Source organism: Esox lucius, chromosome 22, assembly GCF_011004845.1.
Source record: "Esox lucius isolate fEsoLuc1 chromosome 22, fEsoLuc1.pri, whole genome shotgun sequence".
NCBI classification, from domain to species: domain Eukaryota; kingdom Metazoa; phylum Chordata; class Actinopteri; order Esociformes; family Esocidae; genus Esox; species Esox lucius.
The window spans coordinates 14887561-14909210 of record NC_047590.1 but is presented as its reverse complement, the minus strand read 5'-3'; the positions used below and the strand labels follow the sequence as shown (position 1 = coordinate 14909210).

The 21650-nt window shown below is 46.3% G+C and overlaps 1 protein-coding gene across 12 annotated transcripts in view; it reads right to left on the bottom strand.

The window, feature by feature from the left end:
• The window catches only part of nbeal1 (neurobeachin-like 1), a 48683-nt gene extending 29352 nt beyond the window's left edge, over nt 1-19331 (bottom strand). For 6 of the 12 annotated variants that reach the window (XR_003777788.2, XR_003777789.2, XM_029116704.2 and 3 more), the window contains exons 1-14: nt 19090-19331; nt 18274-18669; nt 11250-11341; nt 8285-8446; nt 7513-7594; nt 7137-7264; nt 6208-6290; nt 3657-3742; nt 3258-3449; nt 2951-3098; nt 2564-2670; nt 2124-2213; nt 248-331; nt 55-153 (exon numbers count right to left, since the gene is read on the bottom strand). Coding sequence is in view for 10 of the 12 variants with exons in the window: in XM_029116704.2 (XP_028972537.2) it covers nt 55-153; nt 248-331; nt 2124-2213; nt 2564-2670; nt 2951-3098; nt 3258-3449; nt 3657-3742; nt 6208-6290; nt 7137-7264; nt 7513-7594; nt 8285-8446; nt 11250-11341; nt 18274-18324 (1404 nt within the window). In the remaining 2 variants the exon portion in view is untranslated. Of the gene's footprint in view, nt 1-54; nt 154-247; nt 332-2123; nt 2214-2563; nt 2671-2950; nt 3099-3257; nt 3450-3656; nt 3743-6207; nt 6291-7136; nt 7265-7512; nt 7595-8284; nt 8447-11249; nt 11342-11597; nt 11933-12785; nt 13535-18273; nt 18670-18821; nt 19002-19089 lie in introns of those variants that run through there. The other 6 variants (XM_029116706.2, XM_020042285.3, XM_010892174.5 and 3 more) reach the window with 4 other exon arrangements.
• Between the last annotated feature and the right edge of the window lie 2319 nt (nt 19332-21650).

Sequence of the window (21650 nt, the reverse complement as noted above, 5' to 3'; positions counted from 1 at the left end):
ACATGGAGAAAGAGGGTACGAATACAGAACAGCGAGAGGCACATGGAGTCTCACCATATTCATCAGCTCCTTTAGCAGGTGTCTGGAGGGCTGTCCAAGGGACACAAGAACCTCGTATAGGTGCGTGTAGCCAATCCGCTCTTTAAACACCTCCTGTATAGGTAGGACTTAACGGTTAGCATTACCGCTAGCGCATCAGTCTGTATATGGATGTGTCGTTTTGTGTGTGTGTGAGCGTGCTTTTAACCTTTGCAGCAGGTGACTTGTGCATCACCGTCGTCAGGGCTTTGATGGTTGCCACGGCGAGAGAGTCCAGTCTCCCTTGAAACACCTGAGAAAATATCAGACCTGTCACTAACAACACACAGCCAATCCCAGCTCCCTCAACCTCTCTGGAGGGCACGGCAGTACCACGAGGGGAAACACGCCCCCTTTTATTCCTCCATTCATGCAAACTAAATAAAACACTGACTCGCCATGATTAGGGAGGGGTTTTATTCCGTAATAAAGCATAAGGAAATGATGGCCACCCTCTGAGTATAACTCTTACAACGTTTAATGATGCGTCAATCCACCAGCAGAAATAAAAGGAGGCTGTGTGTTTGATCACGGCTGTGGTTTAACAGCTGATTACTTGGCCACAGCGCAGAGGTTTCCTCATAACACATTGTTACAGAAAGGAACACGAAGTCGTGTGTCTTTCAGCTCCAGAGGACACACAAGGAGATGTACAGAGCAAACATCTGAAGACACTGTGTGCAATCTGGAGTAGGAATCTCACAAATGTTCCCCTCCACACCAACACAAACAGACACCAACAAATAGGACCAGTGCACGATTCCATCGGCAGATGCACCGAAATAGGCGTGCGCACAAACACACACACACATCCTCTGTCCAGCACCGCCCTATTGCACATTACGCCTAGACTGGAGTCAAACAGTGTAGGTGCTCCGAGCGGCTGGAGAGGGGACTGCCTGTGTTGACAGAAAGAAACTGAAAATCCAATCACATCACATATACAAAAAATAAAAATCTTAAAAGAATCTGTTTTCTGACCACCTCAGCCATGGAGGTACATGGAGACGGTAGCCGCGGTCTTTATGGAAATCATAGGGCAGGTGAGGTGACAGCATTCCAATGGAAACCCACTTGACAGCACCAGAGCGAACCAGGAAGGGGGATAAACAAAGGCAGGAAACAGAAGAGGGGTAAGGAGGACGACTTTTTGAGGAAGCTGAAGGGAAAAGAAAAAGGGCTGAACGATGGGAGGCATGAAAGTACAAGAAGCCGCTCCGTAACAAGACCACTTGCTTTGTGCTTCGTCTCGCTCCACATTAGCTTTGTCAAGCAGGAGTCTTTATGCGTTAACCACACTCTGTTTTTAATGAATCTTGCGGCAGACCTTTGAAGATCTCACTGGGACATCATTCACGGATAATTCAATGGGTCTTTCTTTTTAAAAACCAGTTCGTGAAATATTGTTTGTTCATCCTGAGAATCATTGGACTGCTGACCTCACAAAGGGTGGAAACGTCGGTCTGCTTGTGGTCAGGTTGCTAGGTAACCACTGTCGGCCGTTACAGAGTATGACGCGGCATCAGGTTACAGGTGCTCCACTCTGCCCGAGAACACTCCACGGGGCTTTGTAACTGCATCGGCAGGAGGGCATCTGCTGACCGTTGATTCGCGGTGAGTGACTGGACTTCAGTGCACCAATGACCGGCGTCTTCCGAGAAGAACTCTAGGCTACGTGAAGGGAAACCCTGTTTGTCTTTGTGACAACATGAGTCGTGGTGTCCGTGTTATATTTAAATGCAGAGTGTTCAACACGGGCGAGGGTTCAACCCAAACCACAGCAGAACAGGTGCAGCCGTTCGCTCAACTTCAAAATGCTTTGCAACAGTCAATCTGACTAACGTCGCCATGAAAAACAAACCAAAAACACTATTCCATATTAATGATAGGATCCGAAATGACTTCATGGATTGATTGAGGGTTTCTACACGACTACAAGTGAGGGATGGTGCACAGTGGGTCTCGTCACGGAGCGGCGCTCTCGGCGGTGATGACGATGGTGCCGCGAGGGGGGGGGGGGGGGGACAGAGGCTCGCACGGGGTACCTGGGGGTCACTCTCTTGCGTCACCGTCAGTAACCTGTTGGTGAAATCTTTCTGGTCCTTCTCTGCGGCCGTGCACCTAGCATTAACCAGCTGTGGGATCGGATCAATAACGGGAGACAGGGTGGGGGTGGGGGGGGGGTGGGGAGAAAAAGGGGTGAGTGTAGGGGCGTTCAAAGGGTGAATGCTGTGACCCGCAGAAGGGTTAGAAGGGGCAGGGGTCAGGGGTCCTCCAGTGAAACATGCGCAGTGTGCCTGAATGGAAACTAACACACAGTTAAGGGCAACGCCACACTTCACACACTGAGGGGGGGAACTCAATTAACGGGCGGAGAAGTTGAACTGTGGACTTCAGACGCCCCCCACCCACACTTCCATCCATTGTTCTCCTTCTCAGCGCCAAGGTCAACATTCTTTGGGGCCCGGGTGGAGGGAGGCCCTACCTTGCTGTTCTGTAGCAGCCGGGTGAGGTGCTCAAAGCAGTTGCTGTTGAGGAAGATGGCCTGCAGGACAGGACGGTCCGAACACAGGAACATGTCCCTTATAGTGTCTGGAGGTGAGAGAGGGTGAAAATGAAAGGGGAACGGAAGAGAAAGGAGGAACAAAATACAGGAACAGATATATCTCAGTCAGGGAGGTCATCTGGTGGTTGTTAACACACAACCTACCCTAGTTGCTAGCGGTAATATAAAGTCTTTAGGAAACCCCCGGACCTAACCATGTCTGAGATCTGAAGACCTGCGTCAGTGAGCAGAAATAACGCCAAGGCTTTGACTCAGTGGGCGATCACAGCTGATTACACACAATCGAATCCCAGTCCGGCTACTCACCCAACATGTGTACCTGCAGCGCCACGAAGCGGCTCTCCCAGTGGCGGCCCAGCACCTTTTGGCCTTTGACCCCTTTCTGCACGGCGGCAGCCGCCGGGTCAGAGTTGAGCAGCTTAAAGTAGTTCTCCAGCACCGAGCTGATCTCCACCTTTAAGAAAGGCATATTTCAAGACGGAGGTCCCATACGGAAATCCCCTTATTTCCTGTGTGCTGTGACACTACTGACCTGATCTCACAAAATAATAAAACCCAAATAGAACCAAAATAAATAAAAACCATCTAAAAATTGTACACTCGGAAAACAGACCTGGCGCTGGTCAGAGCTGCTGGCCAGGAGGGAGTGGACCACCTCCCTCAGACAGCCCAGGGTGAGGAGCGCCTTGCGGTCAGGAGCCTGGCTGTCCCAGTCCTCCCCGTCCGCGTCTCCCCCCTCATAGTCCCCCAAGACTCGCAGCAGCACCTCCATGGTGGCCGGGGAAATGGCCAGCAGAGCGTTCCGCTACGGAGCGAGCCAAGTCCGCGCGAAATTCAGGACGACAATTCAGACATACATTATTTTTTTTAAAGACATGAAAAGGTAATGTTGATAATGTTAATAACAAACACTCGTAAGGCCTTAGGCCGGGTGCGTACGTGCTGGGTACCAGGTTCAAAAACCCGAGGTCCTAAAACCCGAGGTCCTGGACCCGCTCGTGCCAACTCTCACCTGCCCTCCTGCCACTATGGCTCCAAATAGGTGTAACAGACAGCACTTCAGGCTGTCCTTCAGGTGTTCGCTCTCCTGGAAGCACTCTGAAACACACACACACAGACAAACAGACACACACTCTGAGCATGTTTTGCCTGCAAGATGTTGTGCTGAGGTACGACACGCAAAGTTGAGCGTTGCATGAAGTGGGCGATGTTGAGACCCCGCCCCCTGCCTGTCACTCACTCACCGCCCGTCGGCGGATATGGAACACCCGGAGGCCTGGTTGTTAGCCATGCAAATAGAACACAGACGGGGCATGAGGCGCGCCCGCTGAAAGGCCGGCCTCTTGAATGCCTGCCTGTCTCGCTATCAAATAGTATTTAAATCACCCTTGTCACAGAGGGTGTTCTTTTGTTTATTGGCAAAGCACACAGGCCTGGATAGCACTAGATGAGGCGAAGGTAGTTTCCGAACTGGTTTAAAACGGTTGTGTTTCAGTCGCCCATAGATGGAAAGTAAGCTCGAGAAGGAGTTCAGGCTTGAATGCCAAGTGTTTTTCAAGCAAAAGCAAAATGTGCGCTTGTTTGTCATAGGCTAATGTTGCGTGTGTGTGAAATTCTATTATAACATTACAATTTGTAATTAAATATACAGGGCACAAGTTCACAACACACACACACACTAACACACACAGCTTGAACAGAATTCCTTGTAATCAGCAGGAAAAATGACAAACGACAACAAACAACAAGTCACTTAGAAAAATGATATAGTAATTGAAGTCACGTAACATTAGGCCAACGAATGATGTACAGACAAGTAGCCAATCATCAGCCTATCAGTCTGAACATTTACTCAGATCACATTTCAGAACACAGAACAGGTATGGTAACACCCACGAAAACCAAACATGAACGTCTGCCCCATTTGAGAAAAAGCTGTGTGGCCCAACAACGTTACTATGAGCACACTTAAATGATCTTATTCATTACACCGTCACAGGGCAATTAGCATTCTGTTAAGAATAATAACCATAATCTAATAGTCATTGCCATTCTGAGCACTGGGGAAGGATGCCCAAAAGGGTTACGAACACAATGGGTATGGATGACCTGTACATTTCACAAATGTCTGGGTAAATTAAAAAATGCTGACGGTCAAACATCACACACACAGACACACACAGACTGTCACTTTGGGGCCCCAGACATCTCAGTCGTCCATTAACTCATGTGTCAACACATCTCATTGAACAGCAGTAACAGCCGTGTGACCCACTAGGTCAGCGTCCTTCCCGTTCTACATGCCAGCGCCAGGCAGAACCAATCCATCCCAGACAGATGAAGCATGGCCCAAACAGAAGATTGATTTCTTTCACACACACATAATTCCAAAGTCCTCTTCTATTCCTATCCTCTTCTCGGTCTTGGATGCTCCCGCCTACCACACACACACACACACACACACACACACACTTGATTTGCGCACGTGCAGACAGGCACAAACAGACACAGAGAGACACAGAGAGACACAGGCAGACACAGGCAGACACAGGCAGACACAGGCAGACACAGGCAGACAGACACAGAGAGACACAGGCAGACAGACACAGAGAGACACAGGCAGACAGACACAGAGAGACAGGCAGACAGACACAGAGAGACACAGGCAGACAGACACAGAGAGACACAGGCAGACAGACACAGAGAGACACAGGCAGACAGACACAGGCAGACAGACACAGACAGACAGACACAGGCAGACGGACACAGGCAGACGGACACAGGCAGGCGGACACAGGCAGGCGGACACAGGCAGGCAGACACAGGCAGGCGGACACAGGCAGGCGGACACAGGCAGGCGGACACAGACAGAGAGACACAGACAGGCAGACACAGACAGAGAGACACAGACAGGCAGACACAGACAGAGATACACAGACAGAGAGACAGAGATACACAGACAGAGAGACAGACACACACAGACAGAGAGACAGACACACACAGACAGAGAGACAGACACACACAGACAGAGAGACAGACACACACAGACAGAGAGACAGACACAGACAGAGAGACAGACACAGACAGAGAGACAGACACAGACACAGACACAGACAGACAGACACAGACAGACAGACAGACAGACAGACAGACACAGACAGACAGACAGACACAATAAGAGTGGGCTGGAGGCGACAGAATGGAGCTGAAGACTTCTCTCCGTTGTTGACACAGAAACACAGAGAGGCTGTTTGTTTCAAAATGGCCACAACCCGCGGCCCCCATTAACTATCAGGCAGATCAGAGCAGCCAGGCCAACAGCCTGGTAACAAGACAGGACACAAAGATGGGACTGATTCATCTGGGCCCGTGAGCAAGGGAGGAAAAGACTGAGTTTAGCTTTCACTGTGGGGGGGGGGGGGGGGGGGGTCTGTTCCTTAGAAAGCAGAGACAAGTTGGTTCTCTCATTCAAAAGGAGGCCTTCTGCTCGACTCAATGACACCAGTGAATGAACCTGGAGAGACTCACGGGTTGAGTGTCAGGAAGAGAAAAAAAAAACTCACGATAGAAGAAGGGGACAAACTCCACGGTGAGCGGAGCCGCCTTGTACTTCTGTCTGCTCTTCTCCACCGTGCTCCGCTGATCCCTGGGGGACGACAGGTGAAACAACACAGCGTCAGAAACCAACCCCGCTCTCAAAACCCTCTTTCTGCGTGCGTTGCAGTGGGAGGGTTTAGCACAGGATTAGAACTTGATTTGGCCAGCGTATCACCACTGAAGAGAAAATACCCTAAAATACCCCTCTCAGAGCCGAGCCAAGCTGTGCTGGTCTGCTTATGCTTTCACTATTTGGTTTCTGGGCCCATGCTGGAAACAGCAATGTGAAGGGAGAAAAATTCACACCAGCACTCTACCTTTTGGGTCAGACCAACAGTCTGAACATCTGGAAGACTCTCCAGAAGTGTAAAACTAGACCATCCCTTGCTGGACTAAGTGTTTTGATATACTGATTGCATTTTGGGAGTCTTCAAACGGAAACAGCTATGCTTCCAAATGTGATCCCCGATACCCAGAGACCTCTCTCTTATTGTGTACCATTTGCAGTTGGATCTTTTACTGATTAATATTGAATCAAAAGATCTTAGTTAAAAGGGTGAGCCCTGCGTGTCGGTAGTGAAATGAATCATAAGAGAGAGAGGGCACTTGACGGAGAAGTTTGGGAAACGGACATTGCGCACCGCAGCAGGAAAGAACAATGTCAATGTTTCTATATTGTTTCTATATAAAATGTCCCTCCTGAAAAGTTCCCACACAGAAAACCTTTTAACAAACCCAATTATAACACTAGAAGTAAACACATTGAAAACTTCAAATTAAATTCCAGTTTGATATCAATCGGAAACCCTGTGGGAAGTTACTTAAATGTGACTTCCCTGGTTAAATGAAGGATAGCAAACAGAAATTAAACACCGGCGCTAGCGACTTAGCGTACCCGCAGGCACGGTGTCTCCAGTTGCGGTACGGGTCGTAGAGGCTCTCGCAGAAGGCCAGAGCGTGGCGAACAAACTCCTCGGCTTGCGTCTGGTCGGCCATCTCCTTCTCCTTGGTCTTACTCTTCAGCTGCAGTTGAGAGAGGGTGAGGAATGTGAAACTAGCGTGCCCAGACAAAACAGAATAAAGTGTCAAACAAGGAAATGTACCGGTCCCTAATCATTGTGACTATATAAAAAAACACACACAAAGAGGGAGAGCATTGCAACAGGCCAGAAACACATATTTTGGTCTGCTGAAAAGCGTTCGGCGCGTTACGACATGATGGGAGAAGCGGTGGAGGTGGGAGGGCGGATGAGAGGGTGGGGCAATCAGACCTGCTGGATGTAGAGCGTTGTCATGGTGATGACGTGATTGATGTAAGAGCAGGTGCCGATCTCCTCCACGTTGGACAGGTTCCTGCAGAGAGAGAGAGAGAGACAGTCAAGCCTGTCAGTCGGTCATCCATCATGTTCATTACAGTGACGAGCAGAACCCCCTCCTCGGGACCCTGCGTCTGGGGGGTGGGGATGGGGGGGGGGACGCGGCTGGAACAGCTGGTGCAGAGCCAATACCAGCTCGTCTTGTGGTTAGAGCGTTCAACTCTAACCACCAGGGTCCATCCCGGGCCGTGTCATCACAAAGACTGAGGCCTAAAGCGTCTCTGCTTAGCGTTCAGCCTCAAGGAGATTGGTTAACAGTAACCGCCTGTTCATTTGCTCAGCTAGTACATCAACAGGAGACGCTCCAGCATGTCATGGAGGCGCTCAGATTCACACAAGCCCAGGCTTGTGCAATGCTAATCAAATAAGACTGAATAAGCTATAGAGAGCCTTTTCCCCTTAAGAGACACCATTCCCTTTTTCACCACAAAACAGTTTAATGTGGGTAATGCTGCATGCACAAAATGAACTGCCTTCCTCTTGTAGAATTCTGGAGAAAGACACTGAAACTCAGCGTCAACACACAAAAGCTCCTATACAAAGACATGCCTATTAGCGGTCAAACCCACAGAACTACTGACTCAAGTTCTGCAGTCCATTCAAACAGTGTAAGAAAACCAGACCTAAACAGAGTTCTGTGGTCCAGCGTACATACAAACACACATACCTGCAGACAACGATTAGGAACTTGACCAGTAGAAGAGCCAGACTCTGCTGTTCCTGCTCCAGGCCGTCTGAGGCCTTCTGGACACACTGGACCAGCTGGTGACGCAACACCTGCAGGATGTTGTCTGGCAGCAGGGTCATCACTGGAGGGTCCTCCTCCAACCTGAAAAGACAGAAAGAGAGAGACACAGAGAGATTAATTTTTAAGGTCCACTACATGCCACTATGTTGCCAGCACATGCAAACACAAGCAGATATGTAAATATTGTGCAAGCAAGGACAAACATACACAAGACAGCTAACCCGGCTGTAGTGGAGGCACTCATATGGAAATAATTCACTAGTATGTATTCTCTCTATAGACCAAGTTACATGGACACAAAATATCTAGACTTGAATTCAGGCCGCCACCTCAAGCTTAACCTTGACAAAACAGAGTTACTCTTCTTTCAGGAAGGCCTGTCTCCTTCAAGACTTCTCAACCAGTTGACTAGTCCACCCTCCCAGAGCGCAACGAACCTTAATGTGACCCTAGGCAACATCCTGTTGTGCACCACAGAAATCATTTTCTTTGACCTTTTATTATGAATTATGCCGATAGCTACTACAGTGGATATAAAAAGCATACACACCCCTGTTAAAATGCCAGGCTCTTGTGATGTAAAAGAATGAGAAAGATAAATCATATCAGAAACATTTCCCCTTTTAATGTGACCTATAACGTGAACAATTCAATTGAAAAACAAACATCTTTGAGGGGGAAAAATGAAAAACTCACAATACCCTGGTTGCATAAACTAATACTTTCTTGAAGCACCTTTTGATTTTATTACAGCACTCAGTCTTTTTGGGTAGGAGTCGATTAGCATAGCACATCTTGACATGGCAATATTTGCCCACTCATCTTTGCAAAAGCGCTCCAAATCTGTCAGATTGCAAGGACATCTCCTGTGCACAGCCCTCTTCAGATCACCCCACAGATGTTGGATTCAGGTCTGAGCTCTGGCTGGGCCATTCCAAAACGTTAATCTTCTTCTGGTGAAGCCTGCTTTTGTGAATTTGGATGTGTGCTTTGGATCGTTGTCGTGCTGAAAGGTGAACTACCTCTTCATCTTCAGCTTTCTAACGGACGCCTGAAGGTTTTGCGCCAAAATTGCCTGGTGTTTGGAACTGTGCATAATTCCCTCCACCCTGACTAAGGCCCCGGTTCCAGCTGAAGAAAAACAGCCCCAAAGCATGATGCTGCCACCACCATGCTTCACTGTGGGTATGGTGTTCTTTGGGTGATGTGGAGTGTTGTTTTTGCGCCAAACATACCTTTTGGAATTATGGCCTAAAAGTTCAACCTTGGTTTAATCAGACCATAACACATTTTCCCACATGCTTTTGGGGGACTTGATGTTTGTTTTTTCAAATTTCAGCCACGCTTGGATGTTTTTCTTTGTAAGAAAAGGCTTCAGTCTTGCCACCCTACCCCATAGCCCATTCATATATAGAATACAGGAGATTGTTGTCACATGTAGCACACAGCCAGTACTTGCCAGAAATTCCTGCAGTTCCTTTTCCGGCTGTAGGCCTCTTGGAAGCCTCCCTGACCAGTTTTCTTCTCGTCTTTTCATCAATTTTGGAGGGACCAGTTCTTGGTAATATCTCTGTTGTGCCATATTTTCTCCACTTGATGATGACTGTCTTCACTGTGTTCCATGGTATATCTAATGCTTTGGACATTCATTTGCACCCTTCTCCTGACTGATATCTTTCAACAATGAGATCCCTCTGATGCTTTGGAAGCTCTCTGCGGACCATGGCTTTTGCTCTGAGATGTGTTTGAATGTGATAGGATAATTCTAGCCACATCTTATGCAACCAGGTTATTGTAAGGTTTTTCTTTAAAAATGTTCCCCCTCGAAGATTTCCGTTTGTTTTTCAATTGAATTGTTCACGTTATTGGTCACAAAGGTGGAAAAAGTGCTGACATGATTTATCTTTGTCTCATTCTTTTACATAAAAAAACCTGGTATTTTAACAGGGGTGTGTAGACTTTTTATACCCACTGTTTATTTAGTAACACTCACTGGATTGTGTGGTTTTCCCACCTATCTATCTTAAATGACTAAATACATCGTTCTGGATGAGACAGTCTGCTAAACCACTGAAACGTAAAACATTTAATGTATATTAAAGGCATCAAGCTACGTTCATTTTACGTGCACTCATGTACTGAGCAACATATTAACAGGCTTATCTGCAGTTCTAACTGCTGGAATGAGGCAGTCTTTGTCTTTATAACCTTGCGGCCCTGGTCTGAGTGATGATGCTAATGTCTTCTCAACCTTCTAATAGGCTGATGTCACCTTCTTCTAGGAGACCGCTGTTAGCTGCCTCTAATAGAAGCACAGACAGGCTACATTTTACTGTGCCCCTCTCCGGAAAAAGATCTCAGATGAACAATCGTGAAATTGTAATGAGAGCGTAACGCTGGGAAAACAGAACAGCTGCAGCGGTGGGGGGGAGGGGGGGGGGGGTCGTCACGTGGAATGGGAAAGGGGGAGGGGGAGAGACAAGGCACCGAGCTAACAAACGACCGTACGTCCTGACGGTTCTAACAGAGTGTCATCTGCCATACACCTCGCTCCGCGCTTCACTCTCTTCACGCAGAGACGACCTTACGTAACCATAATCTGGGAAGACTGACTGGGCATTCCGCTGGTCATGTGACCAGACCGGAGCATGGAATGCAGCACCTCTGCAGTCTCTTGCTCAACAGAGATTTACACACAGAGATATTGAGGCACACTCAGACCAGAGCACAGAACACATACTCAGATTAACAGAGAGATTCAAGAGATAGCTGCCGCTCTAGAAATGTGACCTTTGCACCCAACATAGTGAAAAGCTAGATTTGGCCGATGTTGATGCAAGTGCAGTGTACGCAGGCAGACACATACAGTATGGGCCATGATTACCTGGATGGTGGCTTCTCGAAGTCCACGTCCAGGCATCTCTCATAGGAGCCGATGAAGATCTCCAGCCACAACTTCAGGTAGTCTGGATCCCTCTGTAGGAAGAGAAGGGTGGAAGGACGGAGAGCAATGGAGAAGAGGTAGAAGTGTGGAAAGGAGAAGAAATGGGAAGAAAGGATGAGTTATTTGTTAATCAGTGGCTTTCCTGAGAACAGACATGTAAAAATACCATTAATTGCCAGCCGACTATCTCAGGTGGTATAGTGTGCGTGTGTCTAGAAGTGCACCTGTCTACTTGAAAAACAGGCTTGGTCACATTCTCTGCTCCCAAACTGAGTCACGAGCAGATACCTTGCAGACCGATCCTGCATTCCTGGGAACAATGCCCTTAGAGAGGAGATCCAGTGAAAGAGAGACGCAGAGACGTAGAGAGAGACGGGGGGATTCTTCATACGTTGCGGCAACACTTTCTGGGGCTGAGCTTCCATTGCGGTTTCACACATTAGCAGCAGTGCTGTTCACATACTGGTCCTCCCTCCCACTCTGAGAATGCCAGCCATCTCATCACACCCTAATGATCTGTATCCAGGAGGGCAAGGGAGTTACCAGACTTGTCTGACTGGCAGTGATTCAAGTCAAAGTGGACTGATATGACAAAAGGCCCAATGGTTTGTTATTGACCCATTAGGTGTGGTGTCAAGCTCATTTGTTTAAGAGCTTAGTCCATCTCCGGCAACAAAAGGTCGCAAAAGGATGAGACGCCTCAATTATTACTTAATTAGCCTATATTTTAAGACACAGGTTTACTGAGAACATGTTCATTTACAGCATCAACCTGGGGAACGTTTAGAAAGGGAGAGAAGAGGATCAATGAGCAAACAGGAAGCTGGGGAGGACTACAGGAAGTAGCCATGTTGGTGTGAGGGCCAGATCGGAAACTCGGCCGTGACACTATGGATACTCTCACGTTACGTGGCATGGGATCTCCGGAGGTCACAGGGTCAGGACACCTGTTTAACGTTCCGTCTGAGAGCCGGCACCCTACGTAGGCAATAAGCAGCCGGCAAATTTCGCGCAGCCGCGTCGACCTCCGAAGGATTGACGAAGCTGATGGGTCGTGGTGGGAAAGGCCCAATAAAGGCTAGCAGAGTAGTAAGTTGTTTTCCTTGTTCTCTGATTATTATATAAACGTACTGACGGCCTGTTGTGTACAGCATATTGGCTGTGACACTAGGGTAGCGTAGACGGATTTCCTTACAAATGGGTTCCTTCACGTTGTGAAATAAACCCACACGGCAGCAGTCCATGTGCACCTGAGGCAGTGGCATAAACCGTGAAGACTTTGGTTAATCCGTAGCCATACAAAGAATGTACTAATGACACGGTGTACTTCTACCAGGAGAGCCTCGTTTGCATTTTTAAGTCAAAGTATTTCTGTTATCACACAGCATGTGCTCATCATTATTAGCCACAATGTGATAAACAGTCACACACACACAAAAACTGAAAACGATTTGCCAGAAATTGCGTAACGCTTACCTTTTTAAGCATATAACAGCAAAACAGGGGTGTTGTATTGATTAGATTAGATAGCTGGAAGTATGGGGTGACTAATATTTGTCAGACTTGCTTAGGACAGTTTCCGGCATAAACCAAAAAACTGTGTGCATATTCAGAATGTGTTAAAACGACATGCTTCTGTCAGCACATCAGCGATACAGAGCCAGGCTTCAGACCATGAACGTTGTCTTGTGAGTTTCCGGCGCCTTTGTGCCAGCTCTTGAGAAGCACCACCCCAACTGGTCATTGGCAGAAGGAGTGAGAAAGAAAGGGAACGTGAGACTCGTGGTTGAAGCTGGGGACCGAACGGTCTCTCTCTGGCTCTGGCTGACTGCATTCCTCCCTCCCAAGAAATCAAATCTTCCACTGTTGATACCACAGCTCCCAGGGAATTGACAATCTATCATTAAGATCCCGTCTTGGCATTTAAACAAACCCTAATTAAATGTCTTTGTTTTAAAGACATTCTGCATTCTCACTGACAGATATACGAGCCGAATTGAACCGGAAGCCTAACGCAGGTTTGTCTCCCACTGCCTTCTGCTGTTTCTGTCTTCGTGTCAGAGTGGGAATGATCCAGAACAGGAAGCAAGCTATCAGGAATTCCAAAAGTGAGGTCATCAAAACAGCGAGCTACTTGACTGGATTGTTTTTGTCTCGGACACAGGGTACAAGTGTGAGGGTCTGCAACGCTCCCGCTCTCGTCTGTCCGACTGACGGCCCACAAATGACAATCAGCCCAGCGAGGACAGAACCTGTGACAGTTCAGCCTGTGTTCATTCGGCTTCACACCAGAGTATTCAGGAGCCTTCTTGTGTGTCCTGTGTGGGCTTTTTCCCCCCTCCCTGAAGTGCCCGCGCTAGAGTCTGTTAGCGCCAGTGCTCTGCTCTGTTTCAGGGAGGGTGTTGTGAGAGGTTCAGAGAATGCCTTCTTTCACTGGGCAGCCGGGGCATACAGATGTCCATTGAGGGCTCTGGGCTGGGACAGACAGGGAGGGCAGACACACCCTGCTTGCTGTGGCTCTGTTTATTTTGGGCTGCTGACCCAACACAGAGTAACACGTACAGGCTGGATGGAGGGAGTCTACAGGGTTACAACAGTGTTGAGATTGGGTTTTCGTTCAGGGTGTATTTAATTAGTTACCCGTGGGGTTGGGCTATAACTGGTCTTATGGCGACATCCTGTTTTACCGCATTGTCTACTCTAGATGCCCCCTTCCTAACAGTTTCTACTAAAATGTCTACAGTAGATGCCCCCTTCCTAACAGTTTCTACTAAAATGTCTACAGTAGATGCCCCCTTCCTAACAGTTTCTACCATAATGTCTACTGTAGATGTCCCCGCCCAAACAGTTTCGCCCTGTTTTACCACAGTCTTTTATGTCTCCAAGTACAGCCAACATCGTTTCCCTATCAATCTCGAGTATTCACTCTCCTGGGATGGACTGCGATGATGTCACTGCCCCAGCAGTATTTATAGTACACAGGGGAGGGGCGAAACCACGAGGTGTGGTTGTATAGAAACACTATGATATAACTGGCGATGCTGATGGCATCATACATAGCACACCAGGGAGGAAGACAGCCAGAGAGACAGACGGGGGGTGATTAGAATGAGAATAGCCTCGAGGAAGACTTGGCATACCGGCAGTCTACAGTACATAAACCAGTGCTGAAGTCCATCCGTCTGTGTGTGTGTGTGTGTGTGTGTGTGTCTGTGGGCAGAGTGAGGGGCAAAGCCAGGAAAAGCCTGAGGTAATTTACATGGTAAATAATGTGCAACCGCAGGCCTTTCTCCTCCTGCCCAGTCTCTCGGCTTAGTCGTCCCTCTTTCCTTCTAACCAGTTCCTCTCCTCCCCATTCGTCCCCTACCCATAGTTCATTGAGTTCACAGAGTTTCGCCCTCAACTGAATCCCGGTTATCTGTCTCGCGAAGGGTGGCAAAGTGAATCATAGTGTTGGATCGACGTGACCAGGACATACGTTTGGTAGTCAGCAGAAACAAATGTCCTTTTATGGATGAAAAAGGGGACGATGGGTGGTGGTAACATCATCCAATGACTTATAAACACAAACAGGCCGCAAACCTGCGAACCACACTGCGCTTCATGTCCGTTGCTTGCTGGGGGGGGGTAGGTTTCTTTCTTTTAAAGGCCAGAGAGATTTCTTTCCCTCAAAGGAAAGCCAGAGGCACTGAGTTTCACATCCAAGGGTTTCGTGCCCAGACGTGGGTGTGGACAACGTGACGTCAATTCGTCCTGGAACGACGTCCCAATCGAAGGACAGTGACACGCCACAACAGAGCGTCAGAGGACGGCAATGTAACCACCTTAGAGGTCATCTGCGACCTTTCACCTCTGCCAAGAACTGGGATATACAGCATCCGGTACCTGCTTCTGAAACCTCTCTATGGCAGTGGAGACTGGTGAAGGGACAAAGGCGATTTAAAGTAACAGCTCAAAGGGAATCAATAGAACAGTGGAAATGTGAGGCACATATTTCATTCTGACGAGCCCGCCGACTTCTGGAGTAACCCAGTTACACTAAGAAGGATCCTTTACAGGGCCATATTCATTAATCAACCCAAAAAATAAATCAGAGGATCATCCAGGTGGCACAGTGTTCAAACTCTCTCGTAGCACCAAGTCGGCCACCACAGTTCAAGCCTTGACTGTGTCCCTAGCTGACAATTTGCTGAGAAGCCTCATGACCAATATAAAAAACCAAAACAATTTACAGTCATTGAATGATTTCCTGATACAGGGCAGAACAAATTGGACTAGCCCAAAGAGAAAGGCAGCTTTTTTTCTCCAGATGGCAAGACATTCTGTGTTATGTGCCCTAATGAACACGCCCCGGCTTTCAGGTTTCAAGCTAACTGAATATCTGACAGGCCTGCTTTCTAGCATCACACATTCACTGGCACCAAATGGAGCTGAACTGGTGCCAAAGCCTTTACCATTGCCTGCAGCAGCAGAACACAGCCATCAACACTGAGCCCAGCAGAGCCAGCCAAACTAGTTCCCCAACCACAGCTCACCACAACTTCCTGAAGTTAGGCTGCTGAACAGTCACCAGTGGGCAGACTCCACCTCAGGGACCTGGGTCACTCACTTTCATGTCTTTGGGCAGAGCTGGGCAACGTGGAGAAAATACATTTATTGTAAGAAACTGTCTGTTTTACTGGATGTAATATAATGTCATGTAATATAAAAAGCACGCAATAAGTCGTTGGTGGGGAGAGTTCTCGGTTCATCATCCCAGATGTAACTGACAGGCCCTGCCAGTGGGAAAATCAATATACACAGTGGCAAACAGTTTGGGCTTATTGGCTGAATAGACTACCATTTCTTCTAACTAGCCAAAGCATTGCCCGAACCAGAACGTTCCATAGATCAGGGGTCTATCTCCTGTTCCTGCTGGGGGAGGTAAATTGAGCACTGAACCCCCGACCTTCTATATCAGGACAGGACTCTTACCAAAATACCACAGAGTCGGTCATTTTGAAACTCAGCCAAGCCCCCGGTTTCGTCCATATTAGGCTATGCTTTGCAAATGACAGTTCTCCATCACCACAATATGAACTGGCATCGTTAACCTGCAACACTCAACTGTATGGGACGCAAAGGCAAGTGATAATAGGTTGCCACACACAACCAAACATTCCTGAGGTGATTCAGCTCACATGACGGACTGCAAGTTCTGTTGGTTCCTGGTGTTTCCTGGCAACCATTTTTTTAATGAAAGTTCCTCCCGTGCTTGACCTGTAGTGACCACAATGCTATGGCCAGCACCATGTGTATACACACATACCTCAGCTCACATATGCTTACACTGCCAGTTGACATACATACACATTCACATCCAGATTTACAAACAAGCATGACCTGGTTATTCTTTTGAACCCAACATGACTCTGCATACAACTCAACCAGTTGCTTGTAAGAAAGCATTTTTCCGTCTGTGTTGGCGGTCTTCAACAAACATATACATCCTATACTTTTATTTATGAACATTGATTGATCTATTAAGATATTTCAGTTTAGACATATTATTAGCTGTAATATCCGATCTGGGTCTTCCGGAGGACAGAACTGGAACTGTAACAAACTCTGTAAGGCTTCATTTAAAAAGGAAGAGGTACCCCGGAAACTGTGACACACACACACACACTTAAGAGACCCCCGGAGCCAATGCGGACACTGCGACCACTCAGGGGACAGTAGAGGCCCTCGCTAATTATTCAAGCAATTTATTCCAACCCTCAATGGGTCGATGGCCACGTTGGGTGGAATACAGGCATGTTGGTGCAGGAGATCAGGCAGGAGTGCTCCGTGCAAATACACTCCCCTAACAGAACAAAAACAACTGCGTGCACCCTCCACAATGGCTATCATTTAACCGGAGACCGTGAGAAGCCAGTGCAAGCAAGCGTGTGTTTACACACAGCAGTTATACACTCCACCGCCAACTGGCTGGACTGCGACCCAATGCCCATCTACCCAGCGTTGGCCATGCTAAGCTGGCCCGGGCCCAGAACGGTTTGTGCTCACATCAACTCATGTCTGACGAGTGACAGGACGTAAGGCGGCGTGACCACGCGAACAGACTGGCACTCGGGGCAAAAACGGAACGAGTGTCATCGAGGGAGGCGTCGAGCATTTCTTTGTGTAGGAGAACAGCCTGTCTCAAAAGGCTAATGCTTATGAGAGGCTTGTGTTTCTGAGGGGGATTAATGAGGGAATGTGTTGACGGCAGCTGAGACTTGTGCGAGGAGCTCATGCGCCGCGTTGTGATTGGTCAGCCAGTGAAACCACAAACACCAGACCCAAGGTACTAGCATGGGACAAGAGTGACGGTCAGGGTAGACAATTAAGTCAATCGAGGAACGGGGGGGTGGATAAGACTAGCTGGGTTGCAATAGTATCATACCCTTGATATCACTGAACTAAAATCAAACAGCAGAAGGGCTGACCTTACACAGTGTATTAGAGTCCAGCGACTGACACTGACAATAGAGCAAGGAAAAGTGGGATGGCTTACACATTGATGCCCTGTTACGATTCCTCATTACACAGCCATTACATCCTCTCAAATGATACCACAGTTTACAAAATAGCTTTGCTAATGTAGTTCCGTCAGCGCACTAAAAGCATGTCAAGTTTATCCACAAATATTATAGATGTGGGAAAATATCAAAAGCTTATTGCAATACTATATATTTCCTGTGCCAAAACCGAAATTCCAGTCCTTTCCATAGTTCATAGTTTGTTTTCCATCCCCAATTGTAATGGTTCCCTGTAGTCCCTCTGCAGCGGACATAATGGTAATGTCATTTTAGAAACATCCAAATGGAATAAAAAATATGTGCATTGAATCAGAATACATACAGAATTGGGAAAATCATGTATTATGATAATATTGAATGCTGAGGGAGGAAGGTCCATGGAAAGGAGAAATTGTATTTACCTTGTTGCAGTAGAGCATCCAGACCTCGTACAATCTTTCGTTGGATGCCATTCTCCACCGTGCGTGGTGGGCTTCCAAACAGAGGTCACTTCTTTGGATTCCTCATAATGTGCCGCTAGACCTCCTCAGGCATTGCACCAAACAACGTTTCGATTTGACGTGTTCAGTGAAATGTCACCATGAAAGACAAGTCACAAAATGGTGAAAAGAAAGAAATATACTAATGTAATTCCAGAAACGGTGTTGGTATTTCTACTATGGGACGCCCTAAAGTCTGAATTTTAGATTCCCAGCCGAACTCTTCGCAGGGCTCAAGTTTCCTGTCCGTCTGTTTTCCACGACTAAAGTCGCACTTCGTCCCCTCTTTGGCCCGTCATGCCCCTTGGAATCTTCCTTCTGTGGAAAGGCCGTCCACAAAGTTAGTATGCAAAATACCCACTGTTACCCACTGTTTAGTTGTAGCACTTGGTCAAACAAGTTTACAAAACAATACCAGTTATAAAAATTATAACGTCAGCTGACTGGTTAAGATCACCGAAAATCCCTACCTACTATTGTACTGTAAACAATCCCAGCTTGGCTATGTTGTATGAATCAGCCCAGGCAAGTTCTGTTCAATTTATCCCTATACCCTCTACCATGGCAAAAAAGAATGGTGATACAACTGACGAAATGAAACACAACAAAGCTAGCAAGCTCACTATATACTGAAACGCTCCATCAGACTCGCTAGGTAAGTTTGCTAGCAAACCAGCTGTCAATGTGAATCAAGGTGGCTAGCTAGTAATGCTAGCAAGTATAGCCTATCGTTCTTACCTGAGTGATGTGTCAAAACGGCTAAGCTGTTTTTACTGTCTCCAGTCCTCATGAGACAAAAACGACGGAACGAGTTTGTGAATTTGCATGACCTAGCCCTAAAATAAAAGCAATTCAAATAACAAATTTCCCCGTATAGTCAATGTAAACGCGCATGCATTTGTAACTAAAATGTTACAAACAGCCAATTCCTTTACACTGAGATCCTTACAAAACACTGGTTTAGTGCCGTCTGTCTCCAGTGAAGCTGTCTAGAATGGGCAGAACGCGACCATACGGTTCCGCATGAACACATAATATTTTTTCAGAATAAAGGTTTCCATTATAGAAAAACATCTGAAGGCCAATCGCTCAAACCGAAAAATGGTCATGAAAATACAATAACCCTAGCGAAAACCAGGACTTAAACACGGGTCCAATATCAATTTCTGACAATTTTTGTCTATGAGCAAAGAGATGTGCAATATGAGTCTTGGCAATTTTACAGTCACACACAATATCTGCACATCAAATTCTGGATCAACTTATTTAGCTACCAGCTAAGAGACAATTCAAAGGGTTGTGTGTGTGTGTGTGTGTGGCATTGAAACTGACAGTATAGTTATTTAATTGTTTTGCTGTTGCAGTGCATAATAGTCCATCAACATGTTTGTCTAATCTAAAGAGCTACTGTGAACAAAATATAAACGCACTACTCTCACCTGAGCTCAATCATATTTTTTCTCCCCCAAGCATTAGTTGAAAACAAGTAATACAAATTATCATAATTCATTTTGCAATGGTAGGCTGCACAATTAAAATGACCCATTTACATTACCAATTGTTTATTTTAGTAGGAAATAAACAATTATTTGCTCCACTGAGTACACGCATAGCGATACAAAAAGACACAGATGCATTTACATTTACCCACTGTAAATATGCATGTGTATAGATTATGTATCTTACTGTTGTTGTTGTTATTATTATTGTGATATATTTTGTATCACTTACTATTTAATTTTATATCACTATCAAGTAAGAATTGAAATATTTAGTTGTATTTTACTTGTTTATCTCATGCAGACGTATTTAATTAAATTTTTTTATAAAAACAGGGCTTCTATTCTGACATTCTAATCCGGAAGTGTTGATATGTTTTTCTCTAACTGATGTCAATTGCCTTGCTGAGCGACGTAGGATAGGCTGAGTAGGTGCAGGAGTCTTGAATATTATTTAATTTATTTGCCCGGGGCACAAAATGTATTTATTGCGGAGGCAGAAAGAATTCGGCTCAGAGGTTTTAACCCCGGAGGCGCAACATCGCGAGATTTCCGGGAAGGTTCGCGAATCAGACCCCAATATGCGACTCAACTGGGCTTGACTCAACAGACCTGACAGAAGTGTGGGGTTTTACAATTAGCCTAAATTATCTAGTGACATTTATTTATTAATTTGCTTGAAACCTAATTGAAAAACCTATATTCGAGCCAGTGTCTGAGATTGCTGAAACTGTCAAAGAAGGTTTTTATTTGGGTCAAAAACAAATTAGTGCAGCTGGTATCGTACCGCTATCTAAGATAAAATAAACGAGGCTATGACATCCCTACCGATCCCTGCAAGTTTTATCCGGAGCTTACAGTATGTTCCGCCCCCTTGATGGTTAAGGAAAATAAAACAGCCCCTCATTTATCCAATAGACATTTCCACAAGATTACTGGTTATTGTATTTCTGAATGTGGAATAGCTAGAAAAATCTTTGTTGGAACCATTAAACAAATACAAAATCTATCAGTTTACCGATTTAATGATAGAAAATAAGGTTGTAAAATGTCTTTTTCCATTTAGCACTTATATTATATAAGATTTAAAAGATTAATAATTAATGATTCACCGTAGCAATTTTTTAAAACCTATTCAATGTTTAGAAGCACTATGACCAGCAATGTCTATCTATAGTATGAACTAATGGCAATTCCTAACATTCACTGGTGGAAATTTCAGTAGAAGAACTGACTGGTAACTAAGACATTAATACATATATACACACATATACATACATACACACACACACACACACACACACACACACACACACACATATACATGTAGAAGTCTGTAATGTTTATCATAGGTACTCTTCAACTGTGAGTGATGCAATCTAAAACAAAAATCCAGAAAATCACATTGTATGATTTTTAAGTAATTAATTAACATTTTATTGCATGACATAAGTATTTGATACAGAAAAGCAAAACTTAATATTTGGTACAGAAACCTTTGTTTGCAATTACAGCGATCATACATTTCCTGTAGTTCTTCAGCAGGTTTGCGCACACTGAAGAAAATATTTTGGCCCACTCCTCCATACAGACCTTCTCCAGATCCTTCAGGTTTCGGGGCTGTCGCTGGGCAATATGGACTTTCAGCTCCCTCCAAAGATTTTCTATTGGGTTCAGGTCTGGAGACTGGCTAGGCCACTCCAGGACCTTGAGATGCTTCTTATGGAGCCACTCCTCAGTTGCCCTGGTTGTGTGTTTTGGGTCGTTGTCATGCTGGAAGACCCAGCCACGAACCATCTT